Source organism: Lipotes vexillifer, unplaced genomic scaffold (genome assembly GCF_000442215.2).
Source record: "Lipotes vexillifer unplaced genomic scaffold, Lipotes_vexillifer_v1.1 scaffold397, whole genome shotgun sequence".
Lineage (NCBI taxonomy): Eukaryota > Metazoa > Chordata > Mammalia > Artiodactyla > Lipotidae > Lipotes > Lipotes vexillifer.
The window spans coordinates 4155705-4179254 of NW_006772681.1; the positions used below are offsets into that span (position 1 = coordinate 4155705).

At 35.0% G+C, this 23550-nt stretch overlaps 1 protein-coding gene across 2 annotated transcripts in view; it reads right to left on the reverse strand.

The window, feature by feature from the left end:
* The window catches only part of ITCH (itchy E3 ubiquitin protein ligase), a 124141-nt gene that overhangs the window by 6911 nt on the left and 93680 nt on the right, over positions 1–23550 (reverse strand). For both annotated transcript variants that reach the window (XM_007447800.1, XM_007447799.1), the window contains 10 exons: positions 20554–20638; positions 17188–17316; positions 12889–12961; positions 11963–12034; positions 9391–9479; positions 7478–7637; positions 7039–7172; positions 6598–6738; positions 1902–2022; positions 1364–1468 (listed from right to left, as the gene is read on the reverse strand). In XM_007447800.1, coding sequence (XP_007447862.1) covers positions 1364–1468; positions 1902–2022; positions 6598–6738; positions 7039–7172; positions 7478–7637; positions 9391–9479; positions 11963–12034; positions 12889–12961; positions 17188–17316; positions 20554–20638 — 1109 coding nt within the window. The remainder of the gene's footprint in view (positions 1–1363; positions 1469–1901; positions 2023–6597; positions 6739–7038; positions 7173–7477; positions 7638–9390; positions 9480–11962; positions 12035–12888; positions 12962–17187; positions 17317–20553; positions 20639–23550) is intronic.

A 23550-nucleotide genomic window follows, 5' to 3' on the forward strand; every position in this document is an offset into this window, starting at 1 on the left:
CTCAAAACATTAAGTGTCTAGAGAATGCTTTCTAGCCTGTAGCACATGAATTTTGTCTCAGCCAAATGTTATTTTTGTAAAGAATTTTTATCCTACTGTACTAATTGTATTTGTTACAGAAGCCCAGTCATCTCAGCTTCTTATTAATTTCTTTACATAAATTTCTTTACATAATTAGAAGGCATTAAAAAATTTTTTTACTGTGGTTAAATATAAATTAACATAAAAACTTACCATTTTAAGTGTACAATTCAATGGCATTAAGTACATTCACACTGTTGTGTAACCATCACCACTATTTACAGAATTTTTTTATTATACCAAACAAAAACTCATTTCATTAAACTTTTCTCCTTGCTTCTGCCTCCCTTCTCCCCAGTCCCTGGTAGCCTTTATTCTACTTTCTGTCTCTACAAAGTTGCTTATTCTAGATACCTCACATAAGTGGAATCATACAATATTTGTCCTTTTGTGCCTGTCTGATATCACTTAGTATAATATCCTTAAGATTCATCCATGTTGTAGCCTATGTCAGAATTCCCTTTCTTCTTAAGGTTGGACAATATATACCACATTTGGTTTATCCAATCATCTCTTGATAGACATTTTAGGCTGCTTCCACCTTTTGGCTAATGTGAATAATGCTGATATGAACATAGTTATACAAGTTTCTGTTTGAGTCACTGCTTTCAATTCTTTTGGGTATACCTAGGAGTAGAATTGCTAGACCATATTAATTCTGTGTTTAACGTTTTGAGGAACCACCAAACTGTTTTCCACAGTGGTGTACCATTTTATATTGCCAGCAGCAACGCAGGAGAGTTCCAATTTCTCCACATCCGTACCAAGGATGATTATTTCTTTTTTTTTTAATAATAGCCACCTTTTAATGGGTCTATGTCTCACTGTGGTTTTGACTGGCACTTCTCTAATGATTAGTGATGCTGAGCAACTTTTCGTGTGCTTATAGCAGAAATTTTGTGAAGAGACACCATTATGATTCCAAACCAAGGCTCTTGCTTAAGTTACACCTTCTAAACATTAAATAATTCTTAATGAGATATGAATGATGAAAACCATACTTCAGATAGTTCTACAAAATTCCAAAAGCATTTAGATCAAATGCAGGGGAATATTATTATCTGGGGTTGTCTTATACTCTGGGCAACGGTGCAAGGTGTGTGTTGCTTACTTGGCAATAGTGAAAGAATGCTGTTATAATCGGTATTCATTTATTGTAATGCATAGAATGGAATGAGGATCCTTAACATACTGGTACACTTTTTCTGTGACTCATTTCCATATGTGGTAAGCAATTTCTACAAAAATTACAGTATTCCAAAAGAAAGAAACTGAGACAAACCTGCCAAAACCACATGATTTGTTTGCTTGTCCTAGTGTAATGACGGTAGATGGCATGTCTTTGCCAGTCATTCAAATCAATCTCCTGCATTCCACATAAAAGAACCTTTAGGGATGAAAAAGACAAATGGTTTCTTTAGGTAACTGTACAACCTATATAAAAATGCTAGACATAGTTAAGACTAGTATTAAACACCTTTCAAAAATTTAATCAGGAGGTTTTGGCTTATAAACTGTGTATCAAGAATTTTATCTATATTATTTGTAAAAGCTGAGTTTCCATGATTGGTGTCATATATACACATATTCAGGTATATAAGTCACTCACTGGATAGAGGTTCTAATACTTTTCTCTTTTTGGTAACACTTTATATATTTGGATAAATTATGGACTTCTTTTAACCTCTGGGGATGCTTCAGAAACATACTGCCAGAATAAAAAATACTTTTGCCATTGGAAAGATGGTAAAGTGAGTTGAAAACAGGCACCTGAAGGCATTATTTACCAGCATGCTGCAGAGGAAAGAACAACTCATTACCTCTAATTCCTTTGCATCAAAGTACTGCAAATACTGCTGGGGAAGAATTTCATTAAAGCCCTCAAAGAAAGCTTGTGTCTGTTCTTCAACACCGCGAGACAACCTCCATTCAGCTACCATTCTGGTAAATAAATATAAAAAAAACTATGAGGAAGTTTAGAGTTTACCTTTAAATTCTGAGTGTAAAAATAATTTTTAAAAACTTTATTATGAAAAGTGTCAAATATATACACAAGTAAAATAAATGAACCCTATGTACAGATCTCTCAGCTTCAATACCAATCTTATTTCATTATGTCCCTATCCATACCCTAGATAGCATATAATTTCATTTTAAACAAACATTTCAGTATATATTTCTATAAGATGAGGTCTCTTTTAATTTTATTTTAATTTGCATAATTTATTATGCAAAATCTCTGTAACTCAAGGTTAGTTCATCATTAACTAAGGTCTTAACCTAAAATATGCACAGTGCTATGCTCAATGCTGGGGGAGATTCAGGAGTATAAGCTATTCCTTTCTTGAAGCAGCTTAAAGTTTTTTTTCATTTTTTTTTTTTTACATCTTTATTGGAGTATAATTGCTTTACAATGTTGTGTTAGTTTCTGCTGTACAACTAAGTGAATCAGCTATATGTATGCATATATCCCCATATCCCCTACCTTTTAAGCCTCCCTCCCACCCTCCACCCTCCGTATCCCACCCCTCTAGGTCGTCACAGAGCATCTAGCTGATCTCCCTGTGCTATGCAGCAGCTTCCCACTAGCCATCCATTTTAAGTTTGGCAGTGTATATATGTCACTGCTACTCTCTCACTTCGTCCCAGCTTCCCCTTCCCCCACTGTGTCCTCAAGTCCATTCTCTACGTCTGTGTCTTTATTTTTTTATTTATGTTTTTTAAAAACATAACTACAATTCTATCATCACACCAAAAAAGTGAGCAATAATTCCTTTATATCAAATATTCAGTGCTCAACTTCTACTGACTGACTCAAGTTTTTGGACATATTGATTGAATCAGATTAGATTTTCTTCTAATCTTCATCTACATAGATACATATTACCAGAGTTAAAATCACATCAAATACAAACTTTCTGTTTTATTACAGAATATTTATTTTAACAAGCAAACAAACATGTATTTTAGGCATTTGATTACTTCATGACAATTTCAGACAACCAAAGTCCTAAAGTTTATTAAAACTCTGAAATTCTGGAAAATGGCAGTGTAGGTTGTATTGGACTAATCTTCCGGGTGATTATAATTATAAACACTGGGCAAATTACAGAAAACAAATGTCTGAAGGCATCAGAGAGAAACCAAAGGCAGGCAAAAACCGGTGGGGACAAGATTCTTGAAGGAAGCTGGCACACTGGAGCAGAGCCGCATTTACTAGGCTTTTCCTTTGAGGGCACTTCCCAGTTTACAAAGAGCACAGGGAAATGAAACTCAAACTAAAAGCAACAGTATTATTGGGCTGAGGAGACATGAGGTTGGGAGCTTAAAGCTGCCAAAGCAGCTACAGAAAAACCCCTGGAAGAAAGAAGACAAAGAAAAGGAGCTCCCAAATCTGCACAGAAACACACTCCAACTCTTTAGCTCACTCCTAAATACACATGTCTAGGACGATCAAACTCCAAGGAACCCTGTGCAATGAACAACTGGAAAGCCAAAGACCCAACCAGAAATTTCAGCAGCCACCTAGGGCTATAGAGACAGAATTTAAGCTTAATTCTCACAAGGTAATGGTAAAACACCTTGGGCTTTCCATTGTAAGGACTATGAACCATGTTCTAGGAATAAACATTATGTTTTAGGATTAAAAGCAAAATGTAAGTAGACTAGCTCTAGCAAGCTTCCACACAATCAATGTGATCTGTCCTTAATTTAACTGCCTGTCAAAACAAAACTCAATATTTTTCAAAGGGGGGAAAAAAAGAACTCAAAGTCTCTACCATGTATCATCCACAATAAAAAATGACTACATAGGCAAAGAAGCAGGAAAATGTGACCCATAAGAGAAAAAAGTCCATAGAATAAGGTCAACTGATAGCCCAATGCTGAAGTTAGTAAATACTTTCTAAAAGCTATTAAAAATGTATTAAATAATTTATAGGACAAGATGGACAAAATATATGAAGAGATGAAGATTCTCAACACAGAAACTCTTGAAAGAAGCAAATGGAAATGAAAGAATATCTGAAATGAAAATTTAATTGGATAAACTTAAAAGCAGTGAATTCAAATGCAGATCAATCAAAATGGCCCAAACTGAAGCACAGAGAAAATGAAAAAAATGTAAACAGCATCTGGGATGATATCAAAGGTTAAATATACATGTATCCGAAGTCTCTGAAGTATGAAAGAGGGAACGAAGCAAAAGGAACACCTACAGAGAAAAAGCACAAAAATTTTCCATAACTGCTGGAATGGCATCAATCAGGAGAACATAAAAGCGCATATATACGAGGCAAAATGCTAAAAAACCTTCAGAAAATCTTTTAAAAGCCACAGAAAAAAACATACATTTCATCCAGAAAACAACAGAAATAGTGGCTCACATCATCAAAAATAGAAGACAATAACGGAATGACATTATTGAAACAAAGTGTTTAAAAAAAAAGAGGAAAAAAACCCCTATAAACCTAGAATTCTAAATCTAGTGAACATATCCTTCAAAACTGAAGATGACATACAGATGCTTTTGGATAAAAGCTGAGAGAATTTATTGCCAGCAGGCACACACTAACAGAAATGGTGAAGGAAGTTTTTAAGGCTGAGAAATGATCCCAGATGGAAAAAGTGGATCTGCAGAAAGAAATGAAGAGAACCAGAAATAGTAATGTGAGTAAATATAAAAGACTATTATTCCCTAATTTCTTTAAAAATCTATTGATTGCTTAAAGCAAGAATATAGTATTATGGGGTTATAAACATAAGAAATAAAATGATAACAATAGCACAAATGGCTGAAATGAGATAAACAGAATTATACTATTATGAGCCTCTTATAATGTACAAGTAGTATATTAATTATAAATTGTTACATATAATATTAATGTATTAGTATAATATTAATTAAAGGTGACAAGTTAAGGATGCATATATTCATTAGAGCAGTCACTAAAATTTAAAGAGGTATATAGCTAAGAAAAAACCAAAGATATATAAAAAGAAAACTAGAAATTATTAATACAAAAGAGGGCAGGAAAGGAGGAACAAAAGAAATTGGGAAATAGAAGAAACAAATAGCAAGGTGGCAGGCTTAAGTCCAATCATATCAGTAATAACAGTAAATTTAAATGTATCAATTGCAACTAAAAGTAACGATTATCAGAATGGATAAAAGCAGTAAGACCTAAGAATATGCTGCTTTTAAGAAACATACTTTAAACAGAAAGACAAAGGATTGAAAATAAAGGATGGAGGAAAATATACCATGCAAATATTAATCATAAGAAATGTGGAGAGGATATGTTAATATTTAAAAAGTAGAAAAGCAGGCAAGAGATCCAGAAACTGGAACTCAAGAAACAGCAGCTATGTGAAATCTCACCCCTATCTGACTGAACTCGTATTGAGAATATGTCAGTGAACTAATAACTCGAGACTAAAAGTGTGAATAACTCAAGACTAAAAGTATGAACTAATGCAAAGCATAAGAGACTACACTAAGAAAACCATCTTTTTACTTAAAAATTTTACCTGACCTTCAAATATTCCCAACAAAAATTTCTGCATATAAATTTGAGATTCTTTCCAATGCCATGATGTTACATGGCATAGTAGTTACAGAATTGGTATTTTAAAAAGTGATCCAGCACTGCTTCTAGCCTTAAAACTCACATTTCTGGAGAAAAACAAAGTTTTATATGACCAAAATTCTTTTCCATTACTTTATAAATCTTCATATTTCTGGTTAAATTGAAATATATCAGAAAGGGGGGGGGATTAAACTCATTAGCATCCACTAGACTAATTCTTTGTAAGGTTTATAGTTTGAATTAACCTGCAGGATAGTCCCTCTACCTTGCTGCCTCCACAAGAACCTGTCCTATCTCTCACGGGCTTTGCTGCCAGACTCATTAAAAAGAAATTTAGACTGTCTACTGAATTTAGCCCTTAATTTCTTGTAACCTGGCCTCTATATCTACCATTGGGCTATAGTTCTAACTGTTCTCTTAAGGGTTATCATAACTTATTAGCCACAACATCTTCTAAAGATTCTTCATTTTCCTTGGCTTCTGAAATGCAGGACATGGCAAATGGGCTACCAATTCTGAGCTGCCTGACAGCATCACACACCATGGCAACTCTTCTATTTACGATTCGTGACTTGTGCTTTCCAGCCTCTGTAACTCTGCATATAACTTTTGCTATTATTTCTACATAACTGAATCCTTCCCAACCATCAAGGCTCAAATTAAATATCATCAGATTCTTGCTCCATGATTATAGCTAGATGAAAGGATGTCTCCCATAGCACTTTTCTTGTTCCTCTCTCAATGTACTTACAAGGTAGGATGTGGTGTATTGCATCCTTAATAATACATGAATTCTCATAATAATTAGTATAAAGGCAAATATTATTTTTTGAAATACCGTCCACTAGTATTACTAAGCAATTATCAACGTACTATACAGTCCAACAGAAAGGCTAAAAACTATGTCAAAAGGAGCATTCTCTCTTACCTGATATATTCCTCTTTATTTTCTTCTGTTACAAGAATATTGCCACCATTGGGTTTCAAATCATGACTCTTGATTTCACCTAAAATTTCTTTATCGACGGAAAAATACATTTCCAAACCACATTCCTCAATATTGTTTTCTCTGCCCAAATGAAAGTAACACTGTTACACTAATTCAGTCATGTAAGAGTTTTTTTTTTTTAACTAAAGGACTATGTTCTTAAATAACTATTGTTAAACTGTAACTTTGAAATTAACAACAAAACGGGAACATTATGCTATAAAATCACATTTTTGACTAAGATATTTCTATAAAATTTATCATATTGAATAAGTAGACAGGTTTAATGTAAACCATTTAAATTCAGTAAACCAATTACATGCTTACAGTCTGATTACATTACCAACACAACAATGATAAATTAAAAGGAAACAAACTTACTTAACCCAGATGAGAGAATTGTAAAATTCTGGATCAATAGATTCTAAATCCTTGAGTCCAACTTGTTTGTTCAAGATACGCTTATAGAATGGCAAAGAAAAACCTGTGTCTATGAATTTCCCATGGAACAGAGCCTATGCAAGAAGAAAACAATACCATTTAAGATAATTTTATATTTTATAAGATATAAAAGATTTTATATATCTCATTGTATTTCAGAATGTTTTTGTTTTTTGAATGAAGAACTCATCTAACAAACAAAACAAACTCCCCTGTCATATGATCTATTATGGAATATTTCTGGGGAAAGGGCAGATATAACAAGCCCAATCTTAGACATATCTTAATGATGAGAAAATTTCAAATGAGAAAGTTAAAGAAACAATGCTTTAGTATTGCTAAATTAGCAAAGTAAACACAGTTCTCCACTTGCACTTACCATAGCAATAAACCTGCCAATAAAACGAAAATATTTCAGGTGATCTGGATTGATATAAGAAGCGGGGTTTATCTGCAAGCAGTAATTATCCTTCCCTGCATATTCAAACAGGCAATACATTGGGTTCAACACCTCATGTGACAAAAGAAAGAACCATTCTCTGAAATCAAAAGAAAATTTAGGATGAAAAATCTTGTAAGTAACCATACCAATATATCAAAGAGCAGTGCTATAAAGTTCTCAGGAATCTATACTCCCCTGATGGTGATATTTCTCTAGTCTCATATTGATTTTCACTGCTTCTGTGCAAACTGACATCTATTGTACAGAGATATTTACACGCTGCGTATTTCAAAGAATCTAAGACATCATTGACTTTAAAGACATTATTTGATGAACCACTAACAAATTTTTTCCAATTGTAGTACACATCTCAGTTTCAGAGATGTTAAAATATGAAAAATTTAGTCTTAGAATCAGTGAAATACTATACATAAGCAAGTTTAAAGTTCACTGTTGACCCATGTGGTTAGAACAGCTGAAACAAGTCTAACATTATTCCATCCATTACAAAGCCCCTCAGTGATGCTCATTAAGTTCCACTGCTCTCTAAATCTTAGATAAATACGAAACACCTTCCAATTTCACAGAGGCAATAAAGCACTTAATTCAAGCTACTCGTTCATTAGGAAAATACTGAGAAGCTCTAATTCAAATGCTGTGAAAATACCAACGAACACTAACGTAAGATTATAGTTATTAACTATGTAACATGGGTGAAGATCTGGCAGAACAGTAGGCAGAGTGAATCTGGGGCAATATATGTGGTATCAGCTCGTGCCTGAGATTTCCTTTCTTGTTGATTTATGGCCTCTGGTAGTAATCCTGCTTATACTTTAATACTGCTAGTTAATTTTCTAGTTAAGAATGAATGATTGCCCCCCTGAATTATCTTTACCTAATACAGAATTAAATGTTTCTATTCATATTTGTTATTTACCTGTGATTACTTCATACATTTGAAATGTGAGCTTTGAAACAAAACCTAAGTAAAAATCCCTCAAATGTAGCCACCAGTTAGTGACCCCACAAAGACTCAGGGTCTGAACTAGGATATTAATAAACAGTATTTCTACTCTTCACAATAATCCCGGAAAAGTAGATATGATCATTCTTATTTTACAGATGAAGGTATTTGCCCCAAGCTATACTATTGAGTGCAGAGAAAGGATTCAAATCCAGTCCTGACTACGAAGTCCTTGGCTTTCCATAGTGCCACCACTATGCAAATTTTTAACCTGGTATGATATACTGTTATGGAATAAGCAAAGCAATTTCCTGCTTGAGTCTATCTTCTAGGGGTTTGATTAGAAGCTCCAATATTAAGAATGGAGAATTTATCATTTCAACTCCTATTTTATACAGCTTTCTATATTTTCAAAACATATATTAATCTCAGTTGGGAACTGAATGACTATTATCTCTATCAGGAATCTGTGATGGAGAAAGAGACCTGAACACTATAGGGCCTTGTATGTTCTGTGGAACAGATATGAGGTGGTGGACTGAACACTGGCTTCTGGTTTGATGATGCAAAGCTTGCATCCAGGCTCTACAACTTAGTTATGTGTCTTTGGTGAGTCCCTAAACCTCATTATTACCTGCAAAATTCTCTCACAGAGTTATCCTGAGGATTAAAGGAGTGATGTGGGTGAAATCAACTAGCAGTACCTTAGAAAGTGCTGAATTAATGTTTCTTGAAATCTTATAATTGCAACATTAATAAAGGTACAAGAATTTGCTACATTTCATTTTCCTGAAACAGAAAATTGAGAAAATAATACTTGCAAGCAAAGTGTAATGATACCTTTGGAGGAAAGGAACTAAGTTCTGAGTATTCATATTATCACTACCTTGCTACACCTCCATAATCTAAACCTTCTTCTCCTGGAAAAATCACCCACAAACGTCTTCGCAGATCTTGGGGACTGAAGCTCATTATCTACCAAAAGAAAAAAAAAGAAGTAGTAAAAGAATCGGTAAAAGTAGAAACATCTTATACCACTTACTTCCAGGTTAGAAATCTCCTCCATTATAAGTAACTTAAATCCCCCATGACATAGAATGCTGTCTGTGGTTTGGTCAACACCACACATATAGGAAATACATTAAAGTTTCATAATGTTTTATAGATTATACATATCTATATTTCTGTATACTTTATACATATATAATTTTCTTTTAAATGATCCTACTACTGACAAAGTTCCTTCTCTCATTTGCTTAGAGCAGAGTAACTGTGACCATGAGCAGAGCTTAGGTCCTTTTTGGTTTGGGTAGGTTTGGGTTTGGTTTTATAGCCAAAAGGTACACATAATAACTAATTGGCTAACTTGGAAATGAAAAACAGAGGCTGCAGAGAAAATATAGTTAATTTGAAAACCCATTCTCAGTGGAAACCTGGAAAAACTACTCAAATTTTATATTCTACTACAGTGGTTAATAAGATCATCTTCATATTTGAAGGACAGTACCATTATTGAGCTACAATGAAGAGGTCATTTAGGTTCTTGCTTTTTAAAAGTATTTAATTACTTGCCCAAAATTGGGCCTGTAGAAGATTAAAAACATTAATTAATCTTAGGGAAAAAAATGACAGGGCCTGGAGAGAATAAAGTCCGTACAATGATTCTATTTCATGAAAGGGTAAGAAATGAACAATCACATTTAAATATCCAGAGAGGATCAGTAAGTGACCTGCTTATGCTAGGGCTCTCTCAGTTCCCACACTTTCATGAATTCATATCCCACTCAAACAAGAAAATGCCAGATGTAACAAAAAATTCAATGCTTATGACAAGTATTCCACAACACTATAGGCTAGAAATACAGCAACGCATATGAGAAATGTTATAAGTTAAAATTATCCTTTTTGTTCATTTCTTGTTCCTTCTGGCTATTCCTTGTCCCTGTGGCTGCTCCCCAAACCACAGGGCTGTCCCTGATCTTGCTTGCTGTCCCCCCAGAAAAAAATACCTTGAAATAATACCTTTTAACAAATACCAGTATGAAGGAAAAAAAGAAATGTTTCTCCTGCAATTTCCCCCATAAGCAGTTGTGCTGTGTCAAGAAAAACACTTACTACCCCAAACAACTTTATCCAAATGCTATGAAGAAAATCTGATGCTAATTTTGCTATACGTCACTCTTCCAAAGCAATCAAATTTTTCTCTTTTTATTTCACATTTATTGGATGGATGTAGACTTTAGGGTGACAATTTTTAAAAACTGTTTTCGCATCATCTGGTCTGTCATTCTGCGAAAGTCTCTAGGTATCAATAGCTAAAGGGACATTTACTGATGTTCGCATCTTTTCAGCACTGCTATTGGCAAGTTATGTTCCAAGAAACTGGCCCACCAGAGACTGACTACTCAGTGACTGCATACTGGTTACGAACATGAAAATAAGAAATAGGTAATCACGGGGTAGAGAATGGCCTTGGAGCCTTGCTTACATCAGATCAAGAGAATGACTCATAATTCTCTAAGTGGCCTTAGTCAAGCTCTGCTCCTAAAAAAATATCTGCTCCTACTTAGCAGGATGCCAACTGGCATTCCCTTCAATGTTAATTAACTGAGGTTCCATTAGTAAAGAATATATATAATTGTTTCTGAAAGTAAGTAGACAGCTATTGTCAACTATCTCAGACAATCTTTTCCCCTTGCATTCGGTTTAGCACTTCTCAAAGGTGTAGCTACCAAAATTATCATAAGGGTTTGATAATAAAGAATCACAACCACATGTGGCCATAAAACAAGGACAAACTGGATGTTTGCATATTAAGACATTTTTTTCCACTGGTCATTTTAATATATAAAAATCACTTAATACTTAGCAGTAGTTGGTTGGTAAACAAAGTTGTAAAATTAAGGTAAGTAGTAAATTAACTCAGGTTCTGAGGACAGCTAAAACATTTGTTGACTACTCCTGAAAACATTATTTTTAGATATTGTCATCAATGACCAATTACATTTTTTTACTACATAAAAAGTTCTTTAAATTATAGGAGTAAATATGCTTATTATAAAAATGCAAGCAATACAGAAGTATAAAAACAAAGTCTTCTCTCTTTTTCTATCTGTATCCAGTATGTTCATACAGTACTTCCAGACTTTTGTCTACCAAAAGCCTATTTTTTTACTTAAATATCTATTTCAAATCAAACACTGAGCTTAGAAATGGAAACCTGAAACTAATACTAAGTTACTCTGACATTTCAAAAGCACAGTACACATACACAAAACACACACACAAAGCTATCTGCATTTTCCGAAATTTTAAGTACTAAGGTAGCTGGCAATGAGATTAGACTTAAAAAATTCAAGGACTCCATCTCAAAAAGTTCCAAAGTGTTTGAACTGCTAGCACCAAAAGGTTTTGGGCTGGAAGCCAGGGGGCAAACCATTAAGTGGATGAAACAGTACCTGCTGAAAGGAATCCTCAAACAATGTTTTTCTTGTCACTGTAATCTTTATGTGCTGTGGCATGGCCAGTTGCTGAAATATAAGAATGTCTTAAGTCAACTCTCACCATTAAAATGGCCTATCAAAAAACCAAAAGGGTAAAATTTTACTTACTTTTTTGCTTACAGTAACAAGCAGACTATGAATATGAACTTTTATTTAATAATGTTTAACCATGCATTTGTGAGTATTCATGCTAATTACAGATCATCTGATACATAAGAAACAGAAGAAAGCAAGATGTCGTATGCACAGTGATTACTTAATGAGTCAAACAAATCTTTACTTAAATTTTCTAAACGCTATTTCAAATTCTTTTTGCTTGCACAGGCCCAGTACAAGAGTTTGAAGTTTAAAAATATTCATCATAGTAACACTTTGACTAGTACATTAACTTTATTTAGACCCCATAAAGAAATCATTAATTCAGTAAACATTTATAATACATCAGAAATAACTGATCACATCTGTTAAAACATACTCTGAATAAAACCATATATATGTACTAATGTATCTATCAAAGTGATACATATGTACGGATCTATCAACATCATTTATATCAAATGCTAGATATGAAAGGAGCTGGTTATAATTTACACAACAGAAATGTTTTAACTCATTTGTTTGAAGATTTCTCCAATCTGAAAATAATGAGTACTGGAATGAGTAGCAATGTTTTCTTATTCAAATGGTTCCAAATTTATTCTTCTGGACAAGAGAAGCCATAAATTATCTAAGGGATAAATTTATTTCTTTGACCTAAAAATAGGAGAAAAATTCCAGTGCTTCCATTTTACCTCTTTTTCTACAGGTTAATTATTTTCACAATCACTGACTGTGTAAGCAACATAATAAAAGGAGTACAGAAATACAGTCCCAATACTAACCTGACACCAGAACCGGAAATACTGAACCTTTGCCTTGAAGTCCCGTACATAGGCTATCTGGGGTCCATTGTCTCTGAAGAAGAATGTTAATATGACATGACATATATAGCTTCTTGTAAGACAAAATATTGAAGGAAAACACAATACCACACTCCCTAAGAACTCAGTAGTCAAATACAAAAATGCCCTAGTACAGCATACTCCTAATACCACCTTTAAAAAAAAAAAATTTACCATGACTATTTTTAAGTAAGAAACAGAAATAAACTTTGATCTTTTTTAAAGCCCCTGTTGTGAGATTCTCTCTTATATACAGCCAAATATAACAGGACTAGGTAAAGGAGGTTCTGTCTGAGAACGGTGTCTATTCCTGAATCCATTCTCTCCTTTGACCTTAACAGAATCTTGAGATTTACTTGGGCAGACTACATTTCCCAGTTTTTCTCTTTTTTTCTCTCAAGTTTACTAGGGTTTACCAATATTTTTAAATTTTTGAAGACCCAACTTGTAGCTTTGATTTTTCTGTTCTTTCATTTCCATTTCATTGCTTTCTGCTTTTACGCATATTTTGTATTTAATTAACTTTTCTATTTCTAGCTTCTTAAGGTGGAAGCAGGGATCAATGATTTTACACCCTATTTTCTAATCTAGTCCTCTAAAGCAATTAAGTCTTCCTCCAAGACTACTTTTGTTAAATCCCACAAATTGTGATGTTTTGCTTTTATTATCATAAAGTAAAAAAAAATTTCCTTATTTCTAGTGAGCCATTTCTTTGAGCCATGGATTATTCAGTAGTGTGCTATTTAAGTCCCACTGGACTATTTTTTAATGATGGAGAGAAACATACTTCTGTTTCATACAAGCCTCTATTGTTTTGGGGTTTTCTGCTATATATGCCCAAACTTAACTGTAACTAAGATTAATGATACAACAGTATCTGTTTGTAATTTATTACATATCTAATTTCATTAATATCTAATTGGCCTGAATTCCTAGTTTCTGTTTGAAACATGAAAGTTTAATTTTATATTTTCTGCATATTAAAAAAAAGTAACAGTGGGCTTCCCTGGTGGCACAGTGGTTGAGAGTCCGCCTGCCGATGCAGGGGACACGGGTTCGTGCCCCAGTCCAGGAAGATCCCGCATGCTGCGGAGCGGCTAGGCCCGTGAGCCATGACCGCTGAGCCTGCGCGTCCGGAGCCTGTGCTCCACAACGGGAGAGGCCACAACAGTGAGAGGCCCACGTACCGCAAAAAAAAAAAAAAAAAGAAAAAGAAAAAGAAAAAGTAAGGAGAGGTCAGCAATGTCCTGAAATTAAAGCCAGACAAAGGTGCTACATGAAAACAAAACTGCATTGTACAACTAAAACAATATTGTATGTCGAGTACAACTTAATTAAAATAAAAAAATTTAAAAGTATGTTTACAATGTGCTTAACAAAATTAAAAAGAGAAAAACTACAGACCAATCTCTTATGAACATAGATGCAAGAATCTTAAAAAAAATATATTAGTAAATTCAATTCAGGAGTATATTAAAAGGATTAACATTTTAATCCTTTTGACCAAGTGGAATTTATCTCTGGAATGCAAGGATGATTTAACATATGAAAAGTCAATGTAATACACCACACATTAATAAGGGGAAAAAAACCACACGATCATCTCAAATGATGCAAAAAAGCATTCAACAAAATTCAATATCCTTTTATGATAAAAAAATTCAACAAACTAGAAGGAAACCAACTCAACATAATAAAAGCTATATATGAAAATCCCACAGCTCACATCACATTCAATGGTGGAAGAATGAAAGCTTTCCCTTTAAGATCTGGAACAAGGCAAGGTTGCCTGCTTTCATCACTTCTATTCAACACAGTATGGGAAGTTCTAGCCAGAGCAATTAGGCAAGAAAAAGAAAAGGCATTCAAATTGGAAAGGTAGAAGAAAACATTTCTGTTTGAAGATGATATGATCTTATATAAAAAACCATAAAGACTCCAGATGAAAAAACCTGTTAGAACTAATAAGTAAATCCAACAAAGTAGAACACAAAACATACAAAAATCAGTTGTATTCCTATACACTAACAATCAACAATCTGAAAAGGAAATTTTACAAAACAATTCCGTTTACAAATAGCATCAAAAACAATAAAACACTTAGGAATCAATTTAACCAACAGGGTAAAAGACTTGCACAATGAAAACTATAGAACATTGCTGGAAGAAAATAAAGAAGACAAATAAATGTAAAGACAGCTTATGTTCATGGATTAGAAGACTTAATATTGTTAAGATGTCAACACTAACCAAAGAAAACTTCAATGCAATCCTTATCAAAATCCCAATGTCTTTGATTTTTTTTTTTTTTTTTTGCAGAAACAGAAAAACCCATCCTCAAGTTCATATGGAATCTCAAAGGACCCTGAAAAGCCAAAACCATCTCAAAAAAGAACAAAGTTAGAGGACTCACATTTCCTGATTTCAAAATTTAGTAAAAGCTACAGCAGTCAAAACAGTGTGGTGCTGGAATAAACACAAACATACAGAAAAATAGAACAGAAAGGCCAGAAATCAACCTTCACATATATGGTCAAATAGTTTTTGACAAGGGTGCCAAGACCACTAAACAAAATGGTGCTGGCAAAACTGGATATCCACTTGCAAAAGAATGGAGTTGAACCCTTACTAAAACCATTTACAAAAATTAACTGAAAATGAATCCAAGGTCAAATGTAAGAGCTAAAGCTATGAAATGCTTAGGAAATACACAGAATGGGAGAAAATATTTGCAAATGACACATGATAGGGATTAATATCCAGAATATACAGAGAACTTCTAAATCTCAACAAAAAACAACCTGATTCAAAAATGGGCAAAGGACTGAAACAGACATTTGTTCTAAGATACAAAAAATGGTCAATAAGCACATGAAAAGATGCTTAACATCATGAATCATTAGAGAAATACAAACCACAATGAGATACCATTTCATACTAATTAGAGTGGCATTACACACACACAAACACACACACACACAGAGAGTAACAACTGTTGGCATGGATGTGGAAAAACTGGAACCCATGTGCTCTATCAGTGAGAACGTAAAGCGGTACATTCACTGTGGAAAACAGTATGGCAACATCACAAAAAAACCCACAGAACTGTCATTTGATTCAACAATTCTAATTCTGAATATATACGCAAAAGAACTGAAAGCAAGAACTTGAACAGATATTTGTACCCTCATGTTCACAGCATCATTAGCTGAAAGGTGGAAACAACTCAAATGTCCATGAACCACATGTATACACAAAATATGGTAATACATAAAATGCAATATTACTCAGTCTTAAAAAGAAATGAGGGCTTCCCTGGTGGCACAGTGGTTGAGAGTCCGCCTGCCAATGCAGGGGACACGGGTTCGTGCCCTGGTCTGGGAAGATCCCGCATGCCACAGAGCGGCTAGGCCCGTGAGCCATGGCCGTTGAGCCTGCGCGTCCGGAGCCTGTGCTCCGCAACAGGAGAGGCCACAATAGTGAGAGGCCCGCGTACTGAAAAAAAAAAAAAAAAAAGAAAGAAAGAAATGAAATTCTGATACAAGCTAAAACATGGATGAGCCTTGGAAACATGATGCTAAGTGAAATAAGCCAGTCACAAAGGACAAACGTTGTATGATTAGTCAAATTCATAGAGACAGAAGGTAGAACGGTACTTATCAGGGACTGGGGGAGAAGGGAGACTGGAGAGGTACAGTTTACTGGGTAAAAGAGTTTCAGTATGGGATAATAAAAAAGTGTTAGAGATGGATCATGGTGATGGTTGCATAGCAATAAGTGTACTTAACACCACTAAGATATAAACCTAAATAAAATGGTCAACTTTGTTATGTCTATTTGACCATAATTTAAAAAAAAAACCCTAAACAAAACATATTAAGCAAATCAACAAAATACAGTTACTTTTCAAAAATGGAAAAGAAAAAGTAATGGGAGTTTTCAAGTTAAAAGGTGATAGAAATGAAAGAAAGTAGGTATCAGAAATCAGGGATTAATTGGTGAGCAGTACTTACTGATAATTTCTAAACACTCTCATTTAATGCTGTGAATAGATGGTAACAAATATGGGAAGTCTCTAGGAGAAAATATTTAAGAAGCTAATGGAAATACAAAACATTTAGTGATCAGAGACCTACAGGCAAGCCACCTGAAGAAATAGCACTCTTTGGTAATTGAGGTCTTTATATAAAAATCTTAGGAATCAGTTTTACTTTTAATCAAAACATTTAGAAAACTTACAAGGCAGATTTTCCAGTGCGGGGATCTATATAGGTGGTTGTTCTTCTATTGTGGTCCACAAAATATGGAATTCCATCTACTGTGAACCTCATTTCCCAGCCTTCAGGTAAGGGCTTTTCATTTAATTGACTATATAAAACACAGAAACATATATAAACAAATAAAAAATGTTAAAGAGTTCCTCGTTTGCCAAGTACAGAAACTAAAAATACCCATAAAAGCGGTAGAAATCTTCTAGAAAACCATTTAGTCCAGTATTTTCCAGCTGTTTACTAAAATTCTACAAGCATGTTAAACATGTCAACAGGTCCATCAACCATCAGCCATTCATCTCTCTTTTAAACTTTCATAACAGCAGTCTAACTGGTTTTGCTGCCTCTAGTCTCACTCTGGTCCTATACTCATATTTCACATTGCTGATAGAGTACTAAAATGGAGATCTGATCAAATTCTTTCTCTTCTAAAAGTGATATCACTATTCACCACTAACCAATTATAAGACATAAACTCCTCCATTTGGCCCTCACTCTGTCTTGATACTCTGCCCTCTATGTTTCCTTTCAGTTTTACCTCTGCACTCTACCTCCAACTCCCTTCCATGAACCCTGTGTAGTGTACGCCTACTCACCATTTCCCTAAACAAGACACAGTCTGTCAAACCTCCAAGTGAAGCCCTTCCCCTTGTCCAGAATCTCTATTATTCCTATTAAGGCAACTCAAATGTTCTTAATGGAGTATTCCTACCCACTTCCTTAATACCTATCTTTAGACCTTGCTTAATCTCTCTAAACTTCAGTGTTCTAAGTTTCATCCATATTTTCCAGTTCATTTTTCTCTATTCTACAGTTTCATTTTTCTCATCTGGTGGGTTTGGTGAGAAGGCAAAGCAATGGAAATGTTCAAGTTCACATCAGAAAGGAAGAAAAGGAGGGGTTAGAGGCATTTAATCTCACTGTTTTAGAGAGCCACTACTGCTGACAGGAGTGTCACTTTCCTCAAGTGTACTTCAGAAGAACAAAAGGCTTAGAACCATTGCCTAGAACAGTACTTTGTGAACTATGTCAAAAAATTAACATTTAACTATATTTACAGAACTAAATACAAATGTCAGACAAAACAGACTACTAAAAATTTAAGAAGATAACACTCTCATTTGTTGTAATCATATTTGCAAGATGGGCTCAGTAACAAGTTGTTTTCTTGAAAACAAATTGGATAGAACTGGGTCATCTGTATTATTTATAAAAATATGATTCTAACTTTAGCTCTGAAACTTTAAAGGTCCAAGGGGGAACAAAAAAATGGTAGCAAATTACAGAATGGTGACATGGTCTATTCTATCCTTAGTGATACAATTTTAAAGAGAAATTAGAAATGTTACCTATGAAATTCTTAATTATTCCTTTTTAAGAAATTGAAAATATTTAAGTTAAATACCATTACTCCATAAAATGTTGTGATTTGCTGGTACCCAGAAATAGATTTTAAATTTAAAGCACACCTTTAAAATAGAGGTTCTTAAAACCCTGACCTATGGTAGATGTGAAGATTTAATCACGCCCAAACAGAGGTTAGACCTCTGCCCTCAGCTACTGGGAGATGATCTCTAGGCCTCTGGAATGTCTTGCCTGTCAAGTGTATCTTTGTTTGCTTAGGGGCTTCGAACACCAGACTGTCAATCACGTGATTTATGAGGGAGGCTTTGGAATATGCCATATCAGCTCTAACCTCTGGAGTAACTAGACACTATAGGTATTAGCCCAAACTGTAGGGAAGAGCTGGAAACTAAAGGTTAGCTATGCAGGCAGTACATGATAGAGCCCCAATAAAAACTCTGGATACTAGAGACTAGGGTGAGATTCCCTGGTTGGCAATACTCAACACATACTGTTCCACATCAATTCTGGGCATTTGGAACCCTCTCAGATTCTGCCCTATACATCTCTTCCTTCTGTTGGTTCTAGTTTGTATCCTTGCCCTGTAATAAAGGAGGCTGTGAGTATAAGAGGTTTCAGAGAGTTCTAGTCTCTCTAGTGAGTTACTGAACCTGAAAGTGGTTGGGTAGACACCCTAAATTTGTAGTCAGTCAGTTTGAAGTGAGAGTAGTCTTGGAGACCTCCCAGCTTGTGCCTGATGTCTTAAGTGAGGTCAATTTTGTGGGGACTGTGCCTTCTGACTATATAGCTTACCAAATTCCCTGCAGAATGGAACCCTCTGAAAATCCGATAAACACACAGCATTACATGTTGTTATGGGCTGAATTGTGTCAACCCACAAATTCTTCTGCTGAAATCCTAACCCTCAGTACCTCAGAATGCGACCTTATTTGGAAACAGGGTTATTAAAGATGTAATTAGATGAGATCATGCTGGAATAAGGTGGGCCACTAATCCAATATGATCGATGTCCTTATTAAAGGAGGAAATTTGGACCTTGAGACATGCATACAGGAAGAATGCCACTGGAGTTACACTGCACAAGCCAAGGAACTATCAAAGATAGAAGAGAGACCTGGAACACATCCTTTCCTAGTGCCTTCAGAGCGAGCACAGCTCTGCTGACACCTTGACCTTGAACTTCTATCTAGCTTCCTAAAATATGTATAAGACAAGTTTCTGTTGTTTAAGTCACTCAGTTTGTGGTACTTTGTTAAAGCAGCTCTAGCAAACTAATACATACACTATCACATAATGTTATAAAGAAAAACAATTACATATACATAATAAATATTAAAAAGACAAACTTGTAATAAATAATATATCTCTTCAGTGGCTTATTAACTAGCAAGTTCTTATAATGATGTGTGTAAACAATATTTTGAGATATCTGCAACAACTGCAGAAAGATATTAAAAACCTGTGGTTTCTACTGGTGGCAAAGTCCTAGGCATCATTAGTTCTAATATTATGGTTGTGGCCTACAATCACAATGGAAAGAACACTCAGTTTCAGGTAAAGGTTACTGAAAATGAATATGTATTTTTCCCCTCTAAGTCACATACTCCCTGAATTCTATCCAGAGATATCAGGTTGCAAAACCCCACTTTAGAATTAGTAATCTGGTCTTACTAACAACAAACAGGTATTTTTTGGGGGAAAACACACACACACACACACACACACACACACACACACACACACACACACACACATTCATATATACCAGCGAGGTATTTTTCCCCCCTGTACTCTCAAGAAACCCACGTTCATTATATGGAAGTAATAGTGTAATTTTTTCTCTTAAGTATATGGGTAATTAAGGCCTTCGGGGAAAGAATATGTAGGTTTGATATTTTTCATAACTGAGTTGGAAATAGGGTACAATCTTTAAGAAGTTATCTATACACTAATAACTGCAAGTTCTTACCCTTGATTTCTGGGGTCTTCCCATTGTGTAATACGAGTATTGTGGTTGACAAAATATACTCTACCATTGCTGTCCGTTCTCTTCTCTTTAAAACAAATGAAAAAAGGCAAAGCATTAGAGTTGGCATAGTCTTCTTCCTCAAATTAAAATAAGATGAGCTGATTTTTCCCATTTCTCACTGCTCTGTTGATTTTGTAGTTTTTAAATCACAACTTTAAAGGTTTAATTTATTCTCTATTAAGTCCACATACTTACTCAAGTTATAAAATATCATTTTATCCTAGAACAGGGGTCCCCAACCCCTGGGTCCTCGGCCTGTTAGGAAGAGGTGAGCAGACAGTGAGCAAGTGAAGCTTCGTCTGCTGCTCCCCATTGCTTGCTGGCTCGCATGACCGCATGAACCATTCCCCATCACCACCACCCCTGCCCCTACCTTGGAAAAGCTGTCTTCCACAAAACCGGTCCCTGGTGCTGTCCTAGAAACTAAATAGACATAATTCACAATGTCCTGCCCATAGGACCTTTCTCTTCAATCCAACCAGCAGCAAGAATAATTAACTGTTTTAACTCTGCATATATGACCTCATTTTAACCTTAAAAGTCCCACAGAGTAGGTAGTTTTTGTTTATCTTGAAGATATAGTAACTCAGATCTGCCCCAAATTTCAGAATTAAGTAGCAGCTAGAGGATGGAAACTGACGTCTGCATTCAGAGATTTTTTTCATATCACACCATCTCATTTCTTAAAATACAATGGGGGGGATATAACTTAATTGTTTCTTTGCTATATGCTAGGCATTATTCAACTAGAAAAGACACTGTTTCAAAATATATCCTGTTTCTTAATAAAACCAGTTTCCAAATCCTAAATATCTATAGTAACTTTTTACACAAGGGTTGGGCAGAAGGGCTCGGCTCTTTAATTTACTGTATCTGAAGCAGCTGCTTGTTTACCCACCTGCCTCTTGCTTTAGAATTCTCCTTGTTTTCTTATACCCATTCTACACAATTTGCCCTGCTTCTTTGAGATTTCTCATTAAGGTTTACAAGATGTGTGGATATTATTTTCTCTTTTAATAACCAAATAGTTTTGAAATTTTAATATTAATACTAGTTCTGTTGTTTTGAACTATTGACTTCTCTGATCCATTTACAAATTAATTCTTCAAAAGAATGGTCTCTTCCAGTGTCTGAATCTTTTAAATTTGGCCAAGATGTCTAAAAATGAAAACTGAAGAATTCAATAGTATGAAATGGATTCCCACATTTTACAAAGCATGGTTATCTTAAAATTAGCAATTTTCAAAAAAAAAATTTAAGCTTAACTCCATGGTGATAAAGCCAATTTTTATTTCCTATGGTTTGAAAGTTCATATGTTTTTCAAACAACATTTATTTAGATCCTTTGGATCTTTCTTTAAGCAAGATATTGCAGAATGAGTGTTAGGCCAAATTATATAGCCTCGTAAAGTTAGTGTTTGGTAACTTTTAACTTATCTCCAGGACTGACTCCATGATCACAAGTAGCAGTGATGATACTGGGGCAGGGGGTAGGGGTTGGGGTGGAGGTGGCACAGAAGGGATATATTGGTATCATGAATCTCCTCCTGACATCTCAGGTAGTTTCTATATCAGCTGACCTAAAATGGAAATAGAACTTCTAGAGTGTATTATATACAGAAAATGGACTCTGCATCTTCTGCCACATCCTGAATAATAAAAATGGCTTTGCTGGTCATGGAACCTTGAGTGCGGAAACATGTAACCAACTTTAAGAGCTGTCTGTGAGGCAAAAAGAAGCACCCACAGTGCTACACATTTGTAGCTACATAATAACAAAATAAGTTAATGTTCTTGGCAGTCAAATTTAAATTTTTAAATACACTTACAGAATTAATAAATTTCTTGTGTACAAGTAATTTTTAAGTAACTTTTATAATCTAAAGTTAATATCCTAAGTGCACAGTTGAGCATACATTCACCTTTTAACTGCCACGTAAGTTCAGATTTTAGGGCCAGATATTCTCTCTTCAAAAAGCTAACATGAACAGAGTCACTGCCTGGGTTCTCCAAGGGTTCTGAAGTCTGAGCACCCTGCCAACCACATCAGAGCTGGTGAGTTACTGACCTCAGCTAAGGACACCCTCTTCTTACCCATGGTCAGTGTTTACTGAATGGTGGCATGAAGCTAGGGATGGCATGGAGATATTCCTTTTTCCTTTCCTTTCAGATGAACAGATTTAAGGCTTTGGTGTAGTTTTGCCTTATTCCCGAACTTGTTTTGTGTGCTTTGGTTTTATCATTTTTTTTTTTAACATCTTCATTGGGGTATAATTGCTTTACAATGGTGTGTTAGTTTCTGCTTTATAACAGAGTGAGTCAGTTATACATATACATATGTTCCCATATCTCTTCCCTCTTTGTCTCCCTCCCTCCCACCCTCCCTATCCCACCCCTCCAGACAGCCACAAAGAACCGAGCCGGTTTCCCTGTGCCATGTGGCTGCTTCCCACTGGCCATCTACCTTACGTTTGTTAGTATATATATGTCCATGTCTCTCTCTCGCCCTAACACACCTCACCCTTCCCCCTCCCCATATCCTCAAGTCTGTTCTCCAGTAGGTCTCTGTCTTTATTCCTGTTTTACCCCTAGGTTCTTCATAACATTTTTTTTTCTTAAATTCCATATATATGTGTTAGCATACGGTATTTGTCCTTCTCTTTCTGACTTACTTCCCTCTGTATGACAGACTCTAGATCTATCCACCTCATTACAAATAGCTCAATTTCGTTTCTTTTTATGGCTGAGTAATATTCCATTGTATATATGTGCCACATCTTCTTTATCCATTCAAAAATATGGAACGCTTCATGAATTTGCGTATCATCCTTGCGCAGGGGCCATGCTAATCTTCTCTGTATTGTTCCAATTTTAGTATATGTGCTGCCGAAGCGAGCACTGGTTTTATCATTTTTAAATGTCTTTTTTAAAAAAATT